Source organism: Ambystoma mexicanum, chromosome 10 (genome assembly GCF_040938575.1).
Source record: "Ambystoma mexicanum isolate Mex_15411 chromosome 10, UKY_AmexF1_1, whole genome shotgun sequence".
NCBI lineage: Eukaryota > Metazoa > Chordata > Amphibia > Caudata > Ambystomatidae > Ambystoma > Ambystoma mexicanum.
The window spans coordinates 1,553,406,899-1,553,429,169 of NC_090932.1; the positions used below are offsets into that span (position 1 = coordinate 1,553,406,899).

General features: G+C 48.0%; 1 protein-coding gene across 6 annotated transcripts in view; it reads right to left on the bottom strand.

The window, feature by feature from the left end:
* Positions 1–349: 349 nt before the first annotated feature.
* Positions 350–22,271, bottom strand: part of PISD (phosphatidylserine decarboxylase) — a 502,520-nt gene continuing 480,598 nt past the window's right edge. For all 6 annotated transcript variants that reach the window (XM_069619816.1, XM_069619818.1, XM_069619821.1 and 3 more), the window contains 2 exons: positions 12,882–13,042; positions 350–2,778 (listed from right to left, as the gene is read on the bottom strand). In XM_069619816.1, coding sequence (XP_069475917.1) covers positions 2,554–2,778; positions 12,882–13,042 — 386 coding nt within the window. In that variant the 3' untranslated portion in view covers positions 350–2,553. The remainder of the gene's footprint in view (positions 2,779–12,881; positions 13,043–22,271) is intronic.

Sequence of the window (22,271 nt, forward strand, 5' to 3'; positions counted from 1 at the left end):
TGACGGGGGCCCACCACTACCTCCCTCCACTTTCCGTTGCTCCTCTGCACACCAACCTCCCTGGTCTGTCTCCACCAGTTTGCCGGTATCAATCCCTGCACACACCCCTTTCTCCTGTGGCCTTTCTGTGGCATCAACGTCCTCTACCTCCTTGCAGCAGGGTCCCTTCAACTGCCCTTGCCCACCGATCCTTCTCACCTTCAGTACTTCTTTGTGATAGATTCCAAAGTACGGGATACCGCACCCCTAGCACCCCCAAGGGAACATACTCAGAACAAGCAGTCACGCCAACTTCTTGCACACACCATGAGAATGCTTGACAAATTAATTATAGGGAACACAAATCAAGTTGGTTTTCAGTTTTTTTCATTTTTATTTCAAAAATGTCTGCAAATAAATGGGTTAATGTGTTAACCAAATTGTACACTTTCCTTACATACAAAAATACAGTGCTACTGATACAGTGGAAGAATGTCAATGGATCCTCCAGGCAGAAGTAGTATACAGCGCCTGTGGGAACCCTGCTCGCAGCTCCAGAAAGAAGTGCTGATCAAGAGGGATCCCCTCCATACCTGGTGACCTGCCAGGTTTCCACAGTGATAAGAGCACAAAAAGAAAACCCTTCATCCTAATAAGAAAGATGACTGCGGAAGCTGATGCTAGCTTGTAGCAGTGTCCAGTTAAAAACAGTGTATTTCAATATTGAACAGTAGTCTTGCCTTCTGCAGCACCAAACCAGTGTCAGCTGCCACTATTAACAGGCACAGTGCCGCCTCTAACCACACACTGCAGCCCCTCACCATAAAAAGGGGCTGCTGATATAGGTCCTCCGAGAAAATGCACCTCAGCACCAACCAGTAGAATTGCAATGGCAACCTTTCCCTGAGCAGTTGGTGTTTGTCCTTGTCATCTCGCCCAGCTGCCCAACTGAGTGTTTCAATTACCTAATCTATTTGGGAAAGTGGCAACATGCTGCCACTCAGAGGTTGAATATGCTTGCTGTGGGTGAATGGGTCAAGCAGAATTTCAAAAAGAAATAAGAGGTGGTGGCCCTGTTTGCGCATGTGACCTGTGGCTAAATGAGCAATGATAAACTGAGTTAAAAAAAAAAATCGAATTTGTTACCTTCTGGATGGGGCAGGCAAAAACATTATAAATTGGTTAAAATGGGTTAGGATCAACACTTCTCACCCTCTTTTCTCAGCAGTAACTGGAATGTACACATGGGAGTTACAAGAAATGGATGGAATGGCATTCATTCACGAAGATGGACCATTTAGATTTTTGGCAAGTGTGAGATTTGGATCTGCTCAGAAGTGTCAATGTGGTACTATAAGCAACAGCTTTGTTTTTTAGCAGCCCTGCGGACGGGTCCGTTCCAGCTACAGCATTGATGGCATCATATTGCACATCGCGAATAATAAAGACATGGCCACAGGAGAACGGGATCAAGTAAAAAGGGGAACAACACTGCAAATGCTTTAAAAAGAGATAAAAGAGCACACCTCTCCAGCTCCCTGATAACCCTGCAGGGGAGTAGTGTGCCCTGAAATTCAAATAAATAATATGTATAAACTCAGAGCTAACCCTCAAGTTCAGTCAGGGACTCATGGCAGAGTAGGGGACCAAATTGCTTAGCAAGAGATGGCAATTTTGTGATTGGCTCAGACATCGGCTAGCGGGGTGCCCTAATGTTGATCATTTAGCTGCCCCAAATGCAAAGAGGGCAGGTTGTGGGCAGCCCCAGAGGAATGAGTACAGCCCACTGCCAGCTTGCACTGTGGAATGGGGCTCTTTGCATTTTTACCACATAGTAACCCCACCCGCCTTAGAAATCAGAATAGGTTACCAAATTAACAATAATGATTATTTCTAAGAATTCCATGAATAAATAAAACATTATTTGTGTTATAAATGCTGATTGATACGGTTAAGTAGAAACCACATGATTTTCTTAATAAGGTGTGACTTTGTATTGAAGGGCATGTGTGCAAGTTTGTGAAAGATATTCAGTACCAGCATGCCTGTCAAGAGCGTGGTGCCGCTCAAAGTAGCATTGTGTATATTCAATATGCAGCACAGCTCTGTCATTCGCAAGTGAGAGTTGGCAAACAGAGATGGTATCTAGACTATCGGTTGAATTGTGAAGCAGTATTTGGGAAATGCAGAATTCAGTGCTGAGCAAGAAGGGAGTTGCTGGTAATAGTGCCAAGTCAGATGCGCAGAGGCCTTTCTGACCAAGGCTGAAGGCAGCCCCTCGGGGATGGTAGTAGGGCCACAGGTACCCTAAACTCTAGTGCACCCGAGGAGGGGTTGATGCTGCCTGGGTTAGGTGGAGACACACCCTTTCCCCTAGACAGAAGTGTTTAAAACTGCCATCCAGAGACTCCCAAGCACTGGCGGCTCCTGAGTCGGTTTGGCAAAACTGCATGTTTTCTTTAAGTCTTCCGCTGAAGATTCCAGCAGACATGCTACAGTTCTCACAAAGATGCCATGCGGAGTCTTTGACAAAGGGGCCACATCGAATCTGAACAAGGAGCCTGTGCAGCGTGATCACAGGGAGCCCATGGCCTCCCCAAAGTGGATTTTCTGTCCAGCTTTTAGGCTGAAGATAAAGTCCTTGGGTGCCTCAAAGATGAGTACAATGGTGGAGCCAAGGTTGAACTCTCCTAGCTGCTCCCCCTTCCGCATGGGGATGCCTTGTTGGTTGTTGTTGGTCACGTAGCTGAAGTCATTGTGGGTCCCTTTGCTGTATCGAGGGCTGTTTGTGTGCAGATCCTGCAAAATCAAGCAAGAGGAAAGAATATTCAGCAAGTCTACCTCTAAAGCATGCTGCATCCACTCTAGACTTTGCTATATCTATTTGGTACACATGATATCCTATACATAACTCCAAATTAGATGTTACTTTTGGATGGTTGCATAAGGACAAGTCAAAAGCACATCTCTGTGTAGAACCTAGTTTTTAGCGGACTCGAAGTCCAAAATACTGCCATTAAAAACTGGATGTCATCCCACTTTCTCTCTCTCAATACAGACAAGACTGAAGTCTTATTCTTCCCCTCCAACACTATTTCTCCTCCTTCTCCCCCTCATCCTATTCACTTTCCTCCCGCTAATCTTCCTCTCTCTGCCCATGCTCGTAATCTAGGCATTTACACTTTGACTCCTCCTTCACCCACCATATTTCTCTCACTTCCCGCGCATGTCGCTACCACCTTTTCAATATTCGCAAAGTATGCTCCTCTCTCACCTTCTGCGCCACTAAACTTTTAATCCCCTCCCTTTTCTCCTCTCATCTTTTCTACTGTTCTCTCCTCTTCGGACTCCCTGCTTCTCATCTTGCCCCCCTCAAATCCCCCTACCACTCTGCCATTCGTACCCTCTGTCTTCTCTCTCCTCACGACTCCATCTCCTCCTCACTCTCACATCTTGGCTGGCTTTCCTTTCATTCCACTTCCTCCGTCTTGTCTTCAAATCTATTCATGATCTTGCTCCTCCATATCTCTCCTCTCTCATCTCATTCTACACTCCCTCCCGTTCCCTCCGGTCTGCAGATCTCTTCCTTCTCTTTGTTCCCCCGTCCCCATGTGCCCATGTGCCTCCTCTTGTCTTTGCTCCTTTCAGCTCCTTGCCCCCCTCCACTGAAACTCCCTTCCTCTCTCTATCTGTTCCATCCCCACCTATTCCTACTTTCCTGTCTCCTTAAAATCTCTTCTTCTCCACTCCCCTCCCTGATTCTCTGATCCTCCTCCACCATACCCTCTCCCCCCTTTTTATCCTCCTCTTCTTACCTCTCTCCCCCTGCTTTGTTTCCTTAAGTCCCCTCTCCTCCTCTCTCGCCTTCAGCTTATTCCACTTCCTGTTCCCCACTTCCTTCCCCTCTTCCCGCATTTATCTTCACTGGCCAATTGTTCTAGTTGCTGTATTACTGGTTTGACTCATATTTTGTACTCATATTTTGTAATTGCTTCTACTGTTATTGTATTCTTGTTGTTATATGTAAAGCGCTTTGGCATAAAGCGCTATATAAACACAATAAACATAAAATAGAAACAAGTTGAAGGCAACCTTTGCACCCCAACAAAACGTCTTACATTGTTCGCTCTTCTACACTGAAGCAATACGACCCGAGCCAGTGTTTCGGATTGTGTGTCAACATCCCAGGATCCAAGTTAAAGGCCTGAGCGCCTTAACCGTGGGCCCCAGCACCACTACCACCCTTTCCGGCACCGACCGCGAGGGTCTCATTCCTATTAACACCCTGAGTTTTCGATCCAGTATTTTCTTTAATGAACGGGAAGAGTTTGCGGCATCCCGTTCATGGAGATGGAAGGCGTAGCTCCATACGCAGCCCATCTTCCATTTCCATTGCGGCCGCTGGAGACGCAGCGGTTGCAGCTGCTGAAGAAATCAGGCAAGTGGGTGGATGTGGAGGGTAGGGAAGGGCAGGGTGGGGGATAAGATGGCGGATCTGGAGAGCAGCCTTCAGGTTGCTTGGAATGCAGGCTTGCGTCATGGGATTCAGCCCACCATTCAAACAACCAGATTGGCTGGCTCCCCCGCTCTGGGTGGTAATTAATACCAACAATTCTTCCCCCTTTACCATCAAAGGCACGCCACTGACTCATTCTCAACGTCAATTATGTATTCAATTCAATCACATCAACATTCAATCCATGCCATCCTCTCTTCACAATTTAACACATTCCAGCTTCCCACACAATACCACAGCCATTTAAAGCCCTTCAATGCCTTCCAACGACCCGTCAATTCCATCTAATCATATTGCATTTTTTTTTTCAGAATAGACAACACTCCTACCTCATCTTCAAAAACAAGTCAGTTTAACAGAAGAGATATCACTCCTAACTCAGTTTCCAACAATAGGTACTTCACCATAATTTCAATAAACGTCTTCAATTCCATCACCATTCAATGATTCAATGCATCAAATCCAGTCTGTGGACCATTTCATGCATTGTGTCATTTAATGCATATCCCAAATTGCCTTCAAATTCAACCACCATTCAATGCTATCATCCACCCATCCAATTCCTTTGAACTACCCCATGCTATGATATGACCATTGACTGTTTCTCATCCCATTGCCGCATGATTTAGAGCTTTCCAGCGATAACATCAATGTATCCAATCATCATTCAATGCATTCTAACCACCTAGTCTATCCCCCAAATCAAGGCCAACCAGGCACCAATTTCGTCATGATCACTGTTCATTCAAGTATCCCCCATCACTTTGAAGTTATATAACCCCACCATTTTCACAAGCATTTAATTCTTTCCAACTACTCATAAGGTACAAGTTACTTACCTGTAACTGTTGTTCTCCAGCATGGGTGTGGCCTGGATGCACATGCTCATGAATATTCCCCGTCGCCAGGCTGAGAATCCTCGGTAAAAGAAAAACTTTTACTTTCACTTACAAATGGTCTTTCTCCTCTAAACCAATCACTAAGCTCTGGGTAATACTGCCCACAGCCAATGACTGCCCTCTCCCCAAGCACCTCCTGCGGCAGCCATCTTCAGATTGGGTAGCACGTAAAATGGCAGTATGACCAAGAAGAGCCACAGAGGGGCAGGAGGGAGGGTTTGCATGTGAATCCATGCCAGACACATGCTGGAGAACAACAGTTACAGGTAAGTAACTTGTACTTTCTCCAGCATGGGGTCTGGCATGGATTCACATGCTCATGAATAAAAAATACATAGCAGTACGTACATATACAACCACAGGAGGTGGCAAGGCTCAACGGAAGTAATTCCTCTTACCTCCGGACCGGGCTCATCTTCAAGCGAACAGGTTGCGCAGCACTGCTTGGCTGACCCTGTACTCCTCTCTGGAATCCCTGTCAACGCAGTAGAATCTTGTGAAGGTGTGCGTAGAGCTCCACGTAGCAGCCCTGCAGATGTCCAGCAGGGGCACACCAGACAGGAACGTCGTCGTTGCATCGATCGCTCTGGTAGAATGGGCTCTCGGATGGCCAGGCAGCAGTGGGTTAGCCAACCAGTGACAATGAGTGATGCAGCCGGAGCGCCACCTGGAGCTGGAAGCCTTGTACAAGGCCTTCCCATCGTTCACTGGACCAAGAGCCACATAGAACTTCAGCGCACGTGCCACACCCAGTGAGTGCAAAGTCCTTTCAACCAGTGATGAAGGCGTCAGAAAAAACACCGGCAACACCAAAGGTTTGTTGATATGGAATTCTGACGGGATCTTCGGCATGAAGGAGGGGTGCGACTGCAGCACCACCCTCGTATCAAGGAAAGTCAGATAAGGCTGCTTGCAAGGCAGGGACTGGATCTCACCTACTCTCCTGGCAGAGGTTGAGGGCCACGAGGAAAGCGGTCTTCCACGAAAGGTACTTAAGGGGGGCTTGATGCATAGGCTCGAAAGGGGCCACCATGAGCCTTGTCAGAACCACATTGAGTTCCCACACTGGGGTGGACGCCTTCCCGGCGGGAACGATTGGCAAAAGTCCTTTAAGGAACTCCTTGACCAGATGGTGTGACCAAAGCAAAGACCGCCCCCGAGACCTGGTGCAGCGGGAGATGGCCGCCAAATGCACCTTGATGGAGGCATGCGTCAGCCCTGCCTTGGCCAAGGACAATAAGTATGGAAGGACTTGCGAGGCAGTGACCCTCAGAGGGTTGATCTTCTGCATCTGGCACCACGTTGCAAAGCGCTTCCACTTGTGCCCATAGCACTTAAGAGTGGACGACGATCTGGCCCTGGCAAGGACTTCCCTGCAGTCTGCTGGAAGCTCGTACCCACTGAACTCTAAGGGCCCAGGAGCCAAGCCTTCAGGTTCAGCGATCCTGGGTCAAGATGTAGGATTGAGCCTCCTTCTCTGGTGAGCAGATCTGCAACCACTGGCAGCTTGACTGGTGGTGACAGACAGGCTGAGAAGGTCCGGGTACCAAATCTGCCTCGACCACGCCAGGGCGGCGAAGATCATCTTGCACCGGCACCGTTTGAGTTGATTGATGACTCGCAGCAGGAGGGGCAACAGAGGAAATGCGTACAGGAACAGGCCTTCCCACTGGAAGGAGAACGTGTCCCCAATCTCTGGCATTTGGAGTTTGTCGCTGTCGCAAACAGGTCGATCTGGGGTCTGCCGCACTTGAGGAAGAGACTGTCCACTTGATCCTGACGAAGCTCCCACTCATGGCAAGAGCGTAGTTCCCTGCTGAGGGAGTCGGCGATGGTGTTCTCGACTCCCGGCAGGTGAAAAGGGATGAGGAACATCCCCTGGGTGACAACTCAGTGCCACAATTACTGGTCCTCTCTGCAGAGCGCTGGGGACCTGGTGCCCCCCCTGCCTCCTGATGTAGAACATCGTGGTGATATTGTCCTTGAAGAAATTCACCACCTTGCTCTTGAGGGACGGAAGGAACGACTTGAGGGCCCAGAACACTGCCCGCAGCTCAAGGACATTGATGTGGAGATCCGATGTGGAGATCCCTCTTCTCCGGTAGCCACAGGCCTCTGACGTGGAGACGTCCGGTGTGTGCTCCCAGGCCTCCAGGGAAACGTCCATGGTGACCGTTTCCTGGTAAGGAGGACTCTGGAAATCGATGTTGGAGCGCACACCCCACCACCTTATCGCTCGACTGAACTCCTCATCGAGGACAATCTTGTCTGGGAAGCTTGCGGACACCTGGATCAAATAAGCATCCAGGAACTCTGGAAGAGGTTGCATCCGCAACCTGCAGAGTCTGATCAAGTAGATACACAACATCATGCCGTGCATCGACTTCATGGTCCTCACTCACTGGGTCGATCTTCAGTGCCAACAGCCGTCGCACCTTGCCCAGAATGAACGCTATCCTTCCTTCCGGAGGGAGGGAGCCGCCAGGCAGGAGATCGCGTTGAGCCTGGACCCCAGGAACAGAGCGTCTTGCGATGGAATCAAGCAGGACTTCGTTTATGGAGAATCCCAGATCCGTCAGCAGCCTCTCCGTCTGATCGATGGCGATCTCCCTTGACTTGGCACGGATGAGCCAGTCGTCGAGGTATGGGTACACATATATCCCTTGCAGGCGCAGATGGGCCGCCACTGGTGCCAGGCACTTTGTAAAGACTCTGGGCACCGACTTCAGTCTGACGGGAAGGGCCTTGAACTGGCAGTGCTTCCCTGTACGATGAAGCATAGGAACTTGCAATGTTTTTTTGTGAATGGGGACGTGGAAGTAGTGTCCTCTAGATCCAGCGACGACAAGAAGTCTCCCTCCTCCAGTTGGCCGAACACGTGCTGCAACGTGACCATCTGGAATTTTTGGGACTTGATGTACTTGTTGAGTCGTCATAGATCCAGAATGGGCCTCCAGCCCCCCTTTTTTTACTAAGAAGTATCCGGAGTAAACTCCGAAGCCACAGAGTCGCTTTGGGACCAGCTCCATTGCCCCCTTTTTTTTTTAACATGGCCCGAATCTCCAGCCGCAGCTGAGGGATGTGTTGTTCCTGCCGAGCCACTAGTGGTATCCGCAGACACTTACTCTAACTCCAAAGTGTGTCTGTGGGCAAGAGCGTCCAGCACCAGTCGATCGGTGGAGATGTTTTCCCACATGCTGACGAAGTTCGCCAGCCGGCCTCCCGCAGGGCTGGGGGCCCTGACGCCTTGCCTGGTTCAATCTTGCTGGGAGGCCTGTGTGCCGCCTTGGGAGCCTTGACGATGGCGGCCATCTCCGAAGACCTTGGAACGACCCCTGTAAGCCTCCTGGGCCATGCAACGGGAGGGGTTGGCGGTACGAGGAGGATCCTCTGCCAAAAACTTTCGATGATCTGCCCGACTTCCATCCTGAGGAACGAAAAGGACGGATGGTGCTGTTGCAGCATGCCCAGGGCACAGGCCGTCTCGGTGTCGGTCTTGATGGCCTGCAGTAATTCCTCGATGGCCTTTACAAAGAGATTGTCCCCGTCGAACGGCATGTCCAGGACCCTCATCTAAACTTCCTGCCTAAGGTTGGTGGCCTTCAACCAGCCACAACGACTGAGGCAGACCCTGTTCCCCCATTTGCCGGAACCCCATGTCTGCAATGTCCAGGGCCACAGTGATGGTGCGGTCAGACGCCACCTCGCCCCTCCTGGAGGATCTCCAGCACCTCGACCCGTTTGTCCTCAGGGAGGAATTCCAGTATCAGGGCCATCTTGTACCATAACTCCTGGTCATACCTGGCCTGGATAGTTAAAGCTTTGATCGTCGTAGCCGCTGAGTAGATGACCTTCCTACCCACGGCGTCCAACTTCTTCCCTTTGCTGTCCGGGGGAATGGAGGCTGACGAGTTGGACGACTTCTTCCGCGCAGCCGACAGGACCACTGAGTCTGGTGATGGCTGTGCCCGCAGACACTTAGGTGCAAACTCTGCCACCCGGTATTTCTTCTCGAGCCGGTCACTTTTTGCTGGGGCTGAGGCAGGGTTTTTCAGCAGCGCCAGGCCCTCATCCCAGATGTCTTCCACGAGAAGCACCACCAGAATGGTTTTTCTTTTCGCCTCCCGCAATTGATAGAGGAATCCCTCCTTCTTCGTCTCCTCTGGAGTGAGCTGGAAGAGTTCATGCCATGCGTGGACGACCATGGCGCGGAATGAACCCACTTCGTCTGGGTGGGAAGCACTGAGGCGGAGAGATGTCGCCGTCGATGTCCGTCGTCGCTGTGTCCGTCCCTGTATCCCTATGGCGAGGGGGGGGCACGTGTGCCAACTGGTGCGGTTGGCATAGGATGCGGCTTCCTTTTCTTCAGTGGTGGTGGGCCCGGTGTCAACGGGGCCGGGGCTGGCGCCGATGGTGCCGACGGCATCCTCTTCTGTATCTCCGAAACAAGCATGTGGAGAGTCAAAAGAATGTCCTGACAAATCTCTGGGAGGTGTCGGGAAGCAGGCTTGCTGAGCCCAGCGCCTACGTCGTTGTCTCGGTCGGTGTTCTCGCCGTCATCGCCACCCCCTTCGGCGACTTCCTCCTCCTTGACGTTTCCATCGTCCCCAACGTTCTCTGGGATCGTGTGGACAGAAACCATGTCCTCTTCATCGGAAGAAGAAATATCTGTGCTGTGGTGCACTTTAACTGCTCCCCTTCTTTGCGTCCTGAGGGGTTGTCTTGGGCTTAGTGGCGGCATCCTCTTCCCAGGGGTCTTTTCCACTGGTTTGGCCGAAGCATCCCGCCTGGGAGAAAGAGCCACTCTGGCCGTCATCGAGGCACCCTGGGCTGGGTCAGCCCCTTTCGCCTTCGAAAGGGCGGCCACCACAAAACTTGATAGTTAAGGACAATTTAGCCTGGATCACCTGGGCCTTCAAAGGCAGGTCGGACACCTTACCCTGCGGCTTGGCCTTCTCCGGTTTCTCCCACAGCTTCCCAGGGGTAGCTGACTTCCGCTTTGACGCAGAACTGGAGCGATAGCTGGAGATGGAGGCCGATGAAGATGAGCACACCCTGCTCGTCACGGGAACAGCTTGCGCGGCAACCCCGGCGCAAACTGACTCGCAGTGCTTGGCCTGGTCTTAGGCCCCCATCGATGGATCACCCTCAAAGGACTTCGAAGCTTGCTCTGACTGGCTGGATCAGGGTGAGGCATGCCCCTGTGAACCACATGGGGTAGAAGCCGTGGCACTGAGCCACGCCGCCAATCTGTGTACCGATCCTTGATGGTGCGTTTGGTAAAGCCACGACAGATCTCGCAATCCTCCTCCTTGCGCGCCGGGTGGCGACAATAAAGGTACTGGGAATGCTTGTCCTCCACGAATACATTCCTCAAACCTCAGCTTGTGCAAAGCTTGAAGAGGGAACCCCCGTCCTCATCCTCCTCCGACATGGTCCGACGTGCGGTGTAGGCCTGATGGTCTTCTGGAATCTTTGAAGAAAAAACACTTGATGATTCTACCCTTGAGGGGCGCTGAAAGACGCCAACAAACGGATCCCCGTTTGCTGGAAGAAGAGACGAAAGAGCACACAGGCTCTATCGAACAAAAATAGGAATTTCCTAGCACAAAAGCGCCAAAACACAGAAAAGTTCTAAGAGCGAAACACGAGGACTCCCAACACTTACTTGGACGTGCGGTAAAAATCTGAAGAATGTTGCCAGAGGAGGGGCTTGGTGAGAGGGCGGTCATTGGCTGGGGGCAGTATGACCCAGAGATTAGTGATTGGTTTAGAGGAGAAAGACAGTTGGTAAGTGAAACTGTTTTTTCTTTTACCAAGGATTCTCGGCCTGATGACGGGGATTATTCATGAGCATGTGAATCCATGTGAGTGTTCAGAACGTGCAAGCGCAGAAGGGAGAGGGAATCGGATAGGTGCTGGGGGGCTCATATGTGAGCAACAGGTGAAATGCAATGCAAGGTAAGTGTGAGCCTCCAAGGGTGGAGGGTGTGCCGAGGCAAGTGCTGAGGATAGACAGAAGCTGGGGTGATCCGGCGTGGGGGTCAGGTCCCAGAGGATGCATAAGGGCCCTGAACACCAAACAGGCAACTGTGAGATTAGCAGAGGGAAGGAGGAAGTAAATAGGAAGGTCTTGAGGATCTTTTGGAATTTAAGAAAGTCCTCATCAAGACAAAGAGGGAGGGGAGGCTGTTCCAAAGAAGGGAACCAGCTGAGGAAAGCGATCGACCTCCTGCCCTCTGTTTAACAAAACACTTTACACACAGGGAGTTGGTGCCAGAGGAGTACGGATGCCTAGAGGGGGAATATTTATTAAGAGTTGCAGGTAGTGTGGTCCCCTGCCCACAGACAGCCTTGTGGATGATACAGAGAGATTATAATTTAATCTGTGAAGAAACCAGGAGTCAGTGAAGACTTTTTAGAGCAGGAGAGATGCAGTCCCTGGGCTTGAGGGCAAGGATAAGTCTTGCTGCCCTATTCTGGATTAGCTCGAGGGGTCGCAGAGTGGAAGAAGGTAGATTTAGGAGGAGGCTATTGCAATAGTCAAGCCTTGAGAGCAGTGGCGTAGCTAGGGGGAGTCCTGGGGGGGCCGGTGCCCCCCCTGTGAAACCCTGCCCCCCCTACCTAAAACGAGCAGTGACCATGTTCTCCCCTTACTTTTGTCTGTGCCCCCCCCCCTATTTTTGTCTTTGGCCCCCTCTGTGCCCCTCCTAAATTTGATTCCTGGCGACGCCACTGCTTGAGAGAAACAGGGCTCAGGTAACATTGAGCTTCTGGGGGAAGGTGAGAAAAGGTAGAATTCCTATGAGAAGGAAGAGCTGAAAGAGGGACTTCTTGGCAATGTCCTTAGTGTGAGGGAGTAAGGAGAGAGAGAGTCAAAGATGACTGAGTTTTCTGGCTTCAGAAAAGGGAGCAGAGGGAGAGCCCATGGAAGAAGGCCAGAGTGAAGGCAAGAAGTCGGGGGAAGGGAAGAAGTCGGGTGCAGGGGTCCCAATCGGAAGGATCTCCATTTTGCTGGCACTGAGGCAGAGATCAGTGGAAGTGCACTAGACCTGGATGGGAGAAAGGCAGTGAGGGATGATGTAAGGTGTGTGTCGTCAGCATAACACTGGAAGCTGCGGGAGGGGGAGGAGATGAGGAGTGCCAGCTGAGTAAAGTAGATATTAAAGAGCCAAGGTGAGAGAATAAAGCCCTGGGGAACACCGCAGGTGGAGAAGGAAGGAGAGGAGAAGGTACCCAGGATGACTTGGAAGGAGGTCGGCCAGTCCAGTGCCCGCTCCGAGGTACCAAGCGTGTCACAGAGCCTTTGTAGGAGGATGGAGTGGTTGACTGTGTCAAATGCAGAGGAGAGATCAAGAAGGATGAGGACAGCAAGTGAGGTGGAATACAGGGATGCAAGCAGTTCTTCATGGGTGTTCAGAAGAGCAGTTTCCCTGCCTCTGGACGCTATTTCTTTTTTATCACAAGCAGATTTTTAATGAACATACCCTGTCAAAGTATATCCGAATAGACCCAACATTCGTAGCTCCTACAGCGGTCAGTGAGAAAAAGCCATGCTTCCAGCCACCAGTAAGGACAACCCGTTCGTTGTAACAGAAGAGTTCCTTAATCCATCGAGCAACTCCAGGATTCACAGACATTAAAGAACCTGTAAGAAAGAAAAACAATGAATGCGGGTATCAAAATTACCATCCGATGGCTTGCTAGGAGGGTATGACCGCAACAAGACATGACCCGAATGATAATGCAACATAGCAAGTACCAGACCACATGGACTGTTCATGAACATTTTAAAGGAAAAATAGTCGATGGATAATTGATCAAGAATCAAACTATAGAAACTAGTGCAAAGATTAACAGGAAACTCCCTAACTGCTGATGGGGGTTGCCCAACTATTGAACTGGAGAACACCGACTGCTAACAAGATTCCCAATATCAGCAAGGAATAGAGGCCCCCTCCATCACTGCCAGTGCTAGAATATAAGGTGCTTACACATACAGAACCACTGAAAGTAGCAGAGCTGCTCGGTATCTGTAGGTAAAGAGAAGAGATGTCAATTTTGGGGCTGGGTAGGATGCCTGCCCCAAACAGGGAACAAGACAGCACAGATCATACAGACGGCTAAGAGAGAAACCAGGACCATCAGTTAGGAATTTTGGGCCAAGCAGGTAATGTACCCAGTCAATTAATGTTCAGAGTGGTAATTTAGACTAACTAAAAAAACAACAGTGGCCAGGCAGTGTTTTCTACTGGTGAGGCCTCAGTATGTAAAAAAATGACAAGGTTGTACGACAGCTGACTTGGGCTTTTTACTATCTGCTTTTGCATTCACTTAATATATATTTAGGAGAACGACAAGTATTTTGACATATTTGTATCAGACATATCAAATTGGTGAACAGTGGGAACCTTTAATGCTGTGCATTGCAATTAGGAGATGTTTGGAAAATGTGATGCAGTCCACACAAGTGGCCGCTGCATGAGATACGATATGGCATTTATAACGCGCCTATACACTAGATAACTACACCAGTCACCTCTTACATCAGCACCAGTTCAAGAAACACATGAAAATACAAACAAGTGAAGACATCAGAATGAAGGGAAGTCACTTTTTACAAATATGAGCTTTCATTTGAATTCAACCCCCTTCGGCCCCATGTCTACTCATAGCAAAATTGTATTCGCAATATAAACCAAAGGACAGTAGGTAATACGGTATCCAGTCATTATTTCGAATGCAATAATTTCGAAAGACAAAATGTCGAAATTATTTATTCGAAAACAAAAATGTCGAATTACAAAAATGTCGAATTTTTTTCGATTTTTTTTCGATTTTTCGAATTGAAGTTAATACAAGGTAAGTGTTTAAATGTGTTTTATTATTATTTATTATTATTTCTAAACATCTTTTATTTAGTTTTCTTTAATAGTAATAGCATTAAAAATCTTGAATAAAAATAGCAATTAAATAACATGTACTATGTAATATTTTAAATAAAATAGTAGTTAAATAAATATATATTTAATGTAAACTGCAATTTTAAATAAATAATTAACAATTGCAAACTGTAACGTTAAACATTTAGTATATTTTTTCATCAATAGATGGCGCTATTGTTTTACAAATGAGAGATTGTCCATTTGTTTACATATGGTAATAGCATGCTACGTGAGGTTGCGTTGCGCTACGTATACGTAGGCGCCATTTTTAAAGTTCATTCTCGCCGCGGTTTCATCGTGTTCGGGTCTCCCTGCGTTCCTGTGGATTTTTTTTTGGATCTTCGATTTTTTTTTACCCCTTCAAATGGCTGCAATGTGGTTTTTTTTTCTGGATTCGATGGATGTTCTGCTTGGATCGAGGATTTTTTCGCAAGGACTTTCTTGGGACGTTTATATTTTACTTTCTGGATTCGATGGATGTTTCGGTCGGATCGTGGATTTTTTTGCAAGGATTTTCTTGGGACGTTTATATTTTTTTTCCTGGATTCGTTGGATGTTTTCGCTGGATCGTGGATTTTTTAGCAAGGACTTTCTTGGGGCGTTTATATTTTACTTTCCTGGATTTCATTCTTTTGGATCGCAATCGTGGATTTATCGTTGGATGGTGTTTTTCATTGTGTTACTTTTTGCATTTTGGGTTCCTTGGATGTTGCTTCGTGGTGATTTTTACAGGTTTTCCCTGGAATTCTCATGGTGCAGTGGATATTTCGCAAAAACGTGAGTATTTTTAACATTTTAAATTGTAAGCTATTGAATCAAGGTAATTGTCTTTGTCATTTTCATTAAAATTTCGTACTATTTGCTCTAGGCGTTGTTCATAGTCTCTGTATTTTTTCTTTTTTAACTCTGTGTTTGCTAGTGAAATTGCTTGAGAGATTCGAAACTCCTGATGTGATTGTTCATGATTTAATTCCTTCAAAAAATGCCACAAATTGGGATTACTTGTGTTGAACGTTTTGTTAATACGGCTGTGCCATCCCTCAAGTGCATTGTTCGTCCTAGGTCGCCCTTCCAAGGTTGCCTTGTAACAATTCCACAAATTTATAGTGTATTTTGGTCTTCTTCTGGTTCCATTTCTTGTTAGTTGTCCAATCCATGTATTTTCCATGTAATCTAACAGGTCTTTATTTTCTTCTTCATGATTTTTAAAATAGTCAGTGTCAATCAAATGTTCATAGAAATTTATAACCTGATTTTCTTTCACAAATGCCAATCCGAATATTTTTTTACGTGATGTTGAAATATGCTGTCCTCTGTGTATTTGCTACTTAGTCCAATTTTTTGTAGTTTTTTCCATATCGACTGAGTAAAATGAAAGAAGCAGCCTTGTATGTTAGAATCAGGGTAAATTGAAGAAAATGCCTTAATCTGCGCTAATTCAAAATCCATGATTATGTTTTTTGGTTTAGAATTGGGTACAGTGTCCTTGATTTTGTTTAACATGATTCTGTAGGTTTCCTCATTTTTTTTGGGCATTAAAACATAAACAAGTGGAATCAGTTTATTATTTATTGTTCCATGTATCGAATATAATTGTTGGAAGGGGTTTGGGCAGGCTTTGAAAGTTGCATCACCTTGCCACTGGGCACTTTCACTCAGATGCTTTAAATTGGTTTCAGTAGAAAATATCAACATTTTTTCGTCTCGTATATCAACTGTGGAATGGTGGAACTTTTCTCCTTTAGCTGTCACTGCAAACACTTCTGGTATGTCTATTTCATTGTACGTTGTAGGTGCCGGTGGTAGATTTTCTTTTTGCTGCTTTGTGCGATTTACTGTGCGTTGCATATCTTTTTCGCTAGGCATCTGTGCAGATATGTGTGTGGGTAACGTGTCACATACCGTCGATATGACCAAACCGCTTGCTTGACCGGGGTTTTCTGTTGCCTTTCTTTTGAGCTCTTGGAGAGTCTGTTTTATTTCTATTTTTGTTTTGTCCGGTAGATGATTGTGTTCCCCCTTTATTTTCGTATTGGCACTGGCAACTATAACACGCGCGGCACATTTTGACCGCCCATATTCGATGCACTTCCAGTGCGAGCGGTCATTTTTCTCCAATTCTTTATTATAAATGTATCCGTTCCATATCAGCTGTTTTCCGCCTTTTTGTGAGGCTATGTACTCAACCCTTTCTGTCATGTTCAATCTAAAGTAACAGAAAAAAACGATTTACTATCTTTTCCATACACTACTAATAATATATTTTACAATTTAAATATCGTGTCACATAATTTTTTTTTATATTACCTTATTGTTTGCCTGACGTAGTCGAATCGAATATACTTCAGTTCGCTCTGACTCTGGTTCTGTCAGCTAATGACAGTTGTCCACAACCGTCATCTGTCCCTTTGGTGTTTAGGCAAGGTTCTTTACTCGTGGGTGTCACACATTGGTTTAACCCCTATGACCCTTGATTCTATGTGGTATTCGTTAGTCATAATGTACTTTATTTTCAGATTGGCAAACTGTTATGTTTGGTGGTGGAGAGGGTGGTGGGAGAGTTTCGGCGTAGAGGTAACGGGGGGTTGGGGGGGGTAACCCCCCCCAATAAAATGGACGATTAGTATCACCTCACTTCGCTCTGTTAGTATTATCGTTCGACTTTTTTTTCGACATTTTTGTTTCGACTATTTGACATTTTCTATTATATATATATAATTTCGACATTTTTGTCTTCGACATTTTTTTTTCGACATTTTTGTATTTCGGTATTATTTTTTCGACATTATGACTATGAACCGGTAATACCCCATCTAAGTTAGTTTGAACGGTTTTGGAATTGTAGTCTTACTCAGTCTCCTGTTACCATTTTCCCCCACATTTTGTTGGAATACTCTTGGGACTGATTATTTCAGAAATTAGCTTGGGTACCTTGACCCACCCATGGTGGGGGCAGGAGGCAATGTGGCATAGGGCTAGGTGGACATGTGCCTGTTAGGCCAGGTTTATGTTGGTTTTGAGAGAGGTCTGCTATAGTTTTCATTTGGCAGAGATTCCATGTTTGGGATTTCTCTGCTCATCGGCCCTATCCCCCCCTTTTTGGGGTTAATGCTCTCTCAAAATGAGCAATGGGGAGGACACTCCTAAAGAGACTCCTGCATCGAGAACATACAAAACAAATAATCCTCCTGATATGGTATTACATCCTTCATTTTTTAGGAATGAGACATCTTTGGTGTACAATTCCTGTGCACGGGCCGCAAACAACACTTAACACTTGCTGACGGCCATGCGATGACAGCTAATCCGGCTCTTGTACATCCGCGCCAGGGTTCTGGTGTGTATCCTGACAGTTACACTGGCTGTGCCTCTTTCAGCTCCAACGTGGATCCTTACAATGAAGGCAGTTGGCTGCTTGTTTACACAGGGTCAAGTTCCATATGTCGCACCGCAGTGGCACAAAATAAATCAGTGCGCTGGATGCAGGCTGGACTTGGGCACTCAAAGTCACATCGTAGTCAGCTGCTTTCTGCGCTCCACAGCAGACTGTCTTCCGATCAGCCCATGGTGCCAGATGGGCATCAAAATATTGGGTCTGCTCAAGGCTGTGCTACCGTAAGAGTGAGTCTGCGTCAACACACAATCGTCCCAGCAGGAATAGCAGAATTCTGTTGGCCAACAGCACTGCACACTAGATGTTGCTGGAGGCGTGTCAGCCAAGTGTAAGTAGTGCCTCTGTAGTGGACCCTCACCAGTATCAGGGATGGGGGCACATCGATTGACAGCTTTATCTCAAGAGATTGGCTGAGCCCGTGCTTGTTTATGGGTACAGTGTGTGCTGCACTGCCTTGACTGCCTGATTTCACATGTTTGGTGCACCGTGACATTACAAAATAAAAGATCACAACATATGATTATGTCCAAAAATTCCAAATGGCCAAACGTAGGTCACCCCACTCGATGGGAATCCTGACTGGCAAGGCAATGGACACGATCTACCCTTTCCCTGATCCTAGTCTCATGCTCCCGCTCTGGTTTCCCGTCGGCATCCCTCCTTTGCATGTGCTGCACTGTTGGGCTGGGCTTCTCAGTCGGCCCCCCGTCTATGCTACAGTATGACCTTGCTGAAAGCTAGCTGAACAGGGTGCAATGGAGTGTTAATCCAGTGCTCTCCTTTAGGTGTTCTGCAGGTGTTTTGCCACGGCATGGCATGGAAGGCTGGGTCTCATCAGGTCTCTGTAGCATGTCAGACTGGCATGCCTGCTGGGTAGGGAGTCAAACTTATGGACTGGCCATTTTGCCAGAAACTACTTGGTCACAGCAGGAGGCGAGTCTGTATAGGAGCTGGCGTTCTTTGGGTAAGGGGATGTCTACCTGGGGAAAAGTTGGTGAAAGTGTTGGCGTATATGGCATTGCTGGTGTAGATTTTGAGTTTTTGAATGCTGGGATGGACAAACTTTGGATATTTTAGGTGGTAAGGGAGCCGAGGTCCCAAGGTGGTACAGTAGATTGAGAAAGATCCAGGACTCAAACCCTGGGACATTACTTGCCCATGGGTGTGCATCTCTTACTTTCGCTTTAGTCAAAGATGAGCAACGGTCTACCAAACAGCATAGCAAGAGGCCAGTATGCTGAAGGCAGAGGGGGAATTGAAGCAAGAGCAAAGAAGTAGACCCATGTGGAGAGTGAGACCATCAGAGGCAATCAGATAAAGTTGTGTAAAAGTCGGGTTAGCAGAGCAGCGGGAAAGTTTTCTGGACGTAAGACTGGGGTAGATGGTATGGAGGAAAGGGGCCTATGGGATAGGGAGAGAGGCCTGGTGTGTGTACCCCTCAGTGCGTTCTAGCATAATGCTCCAGCAGTTCACATATGGCTTGATCCACTACACGACAACCAGCATCATATATGATATGTCATTTATACCGTGCCTGTACACAAGTGTTTCTAGGCACAACAAGACCAGGAAGGGAAGACAGAAGGAGGACAAACAGCGATTTACACGGCCTTGTGTCATTCAGATCATGCAAGTGAGGGGGGGGGGGGGGATGTCGGCCGGCGGGGGGATGGGGGGGGTTATCAGGAAGAGTGCAAAGGAACTCCTAAGTACTACTGCCAGGGAGGTTGCTCATAAGTGCAGAGCGTCAGGGGACTGTAGGATTGCAGCTACAGTCCCTAAGTGGTTGGGAGGCCTGGATGCAGTGCAAGGCCAACTGTTCATGCAGGAATGGTCCACTTAAGTTCAGAGGGTGGCCTGGTAACCAGTATGTGCAGCAGACAGGGACATCAGCAAGGGAGAGAGAGAAAGCGGAAGCGAAAAGGAAGGTCTTGAGTAGCTTCTGGTACTTTAGGTGGTCCTGCTCAAATTTGAGAGGCAGGGAGGATGTTCCAGGGGGGTGGCCCCAGCCGAGGACAGAGATTTACACCCCACTCTCTGCCTGGAGAAGCGTCTAACCCTCAGAGAGAGTTGGAGGTGGATGAGCAGAGGGCTCAAAAACGAAGATGCTTAGGAAGAGAAAGTTGGATGTAGTGTGGTGCCCGGCCCCAGAAAGCCTTGTGTACGATACGATACAGAGGGTCTTCAACTTGATCCTTGCAGCCACAGCGAGCCAATGGAGAGATTTCAGAGCTGGAGAGATACGATCCCTGGCCTTGAGGCCAAGGACAAGTCTTGCAGTCCTGTTCTGGATTAGTGGTAAAGGGCCAATAGTAGATGCAGGCAGATTTAGAAAGAGGCTGTTGCAGTAGCCCAGCTTAGAGAGGACCAGGGCTCTGAACACAGGGAGTTTCTAGGGGAAAGTGAGAAAACGGAGGAATACCTCTGAGGAGGTGCAGCTGATGGTGTGACTTTTTAGAGACGTCAAAGATGTGAGGGGAGAGGGTGGAATCTAAGAGGACACCAAGGTTCTTAGCCTCACAGGAAGGTGCAGGTAGAGGGCCCATGGTGGCCGGCCAGAGTGAGAGAGGGAAGGCGGGAGCCGGTGTCCCAATGAGGACGATCTCAGCCTTACTGGCATTAAGGCAGAGATTGTTGGAGGCACCCCATAACTGAATTGCGGGCAGACAGGTATGAGATCAGGAGCAGAAGCGGTTGAGGGGAGACTGAAGGAGAGCTGGGTGTCACCTGCATAACACTGAAAGTTAGAACAGAAGGTAGAGATACGGTGGGCTAGAGGTGCCAGGTAGTGGCTAAGGAGCTAGGAAGAGAGGTTAGACCCCTGGGGAACACCACATGTAGAGAGAGGGATAGAAGAGAGGAAAGACCCAAGTTGGGCCTGGGAGGGTCAATCTGAGAGAAAGGTCGTCAACCAGGCTAGGGCCTGACCAGAGATACCCAGGTTGTTAAGAGACAACTGAGCAGGATGGCGTGGTTGACCGTGTTGAAAGTAGAGGATAGATCAAGGAGAATGAGGATAGAAGGCTAGAATTTAGATTAGAGAGCAAGTCTTCACAGGTGTTCAGGAGAGCAGTTTCTGTGCTTCTGACTGCTCTGAAGCCAGACTGGTGGTCATGAAGATAACCAACATATTCAGTATGTAGATTGAGCTGGGAGATAGCTAGCTTGTCCAGGAGTTTTCCCAGGAAAGGAGTGATGGAGATTGGGTGATAGTTTCCCAGAGAGGAAGGATCAACAGAGGGCTTCTTAAGGAGGGGTGCACAAGGGAGTGCTTAAGGGCGAAGTTCCAGTGGCAAAACAATGATTGCAGAAATCAGCCAAAGCTGGAGCAAGGGTATCAATGTGTTCTTTAATGGTTCTGGAGGAGCATGGAAGCACCTGCTTTGACGAGACTTTCATAGATTGGAAGTGTACATGGAGAAGGAGGAGAAAGGAAGAGGCGATACGACCAGAGAGATACCAGGAATGGTAGAGGGAGAGGAAGATGAGGTAGAGGAAGAGGAGAGAGTGGACAGGATGTCCTGAGTTTTAGTGGTGAAATGAACTGCCAGAGCTGTGCAAAGGGCTTGGGATGGAACAGGAGAGTTGGAGACTGCAGCAGGAATGGCCAGCTCCTTGCAGATTTTGAAAAAGTGTGGCCTTCTCTAACCAGCTCTACCTTCATTCTTCCTTGTGAGTGTTCTGTCCATTTCACACATCTCCCCAGTTTATGCATTCTCTCCAAGTAGTGTTCCTCCAACTCATGTCTTTTTCTATTTAGTCAGATTTTGGCTACATAGAAGATGAGAGTGCATTAGCTGTAAATAGCATTTCTGACGAAATCTTATAAATGGTGTAATGTATGTACATGAGTTCGGTAAATTACGATAGCTTTAGGTGAGCATTCAATAGGATTAGGATAGGACACCAGACGACAAAGCGCTTCCATTTGCTGGAGTAGCAATGCCTGGTGGTAGGTTTCCCCTCTCCGAGTATGTCCATGCATCTTTGAGGGAGCTGGAGGTGCCCGAACTCTATGATCTCAGAAGCCAGGCTGCTAAGTTGAGAGTTTGAGGGCATGGATGTAGTGTTTACCGCCGGTCTTGAGACAGCATGTTGTACAGGTATGGCAGCTTCCTGGGAGGTGGAGACTGACATTGCCATGAGATGGGAGAACCAAGGTTGCCGTCCCACATCGGGGCCACCAGGATCATCGTGACTGGTTCTTGGTGCATCTTGTACACTATTCTGTTGAGCAGGGGAATCGGGGGGAAAAGCTAGACAAATTTCCCGGACCATGTTATCCAAAGACCGTTCCCCTTGGAGCGGTTCTGAGGGAACCTGGAGGTGTAATCTGGGCATTGGGCATTCTCCAGAGTGGCGAATAAGTCAATCTCTGGGAAGCCCCATTCTGCAAAGACGTTGAGTACAATGTCCTCCTTTAGCTGCCACTCGTGCTCTATGGGAAGGAGGAAATCTCTGCTGAGTACGTCTGCCAGAAGATTGAGTTCCCCTGGAACATGTTGTGAAAGGAGGAACATGTTGTGTTTGAGGGCCCA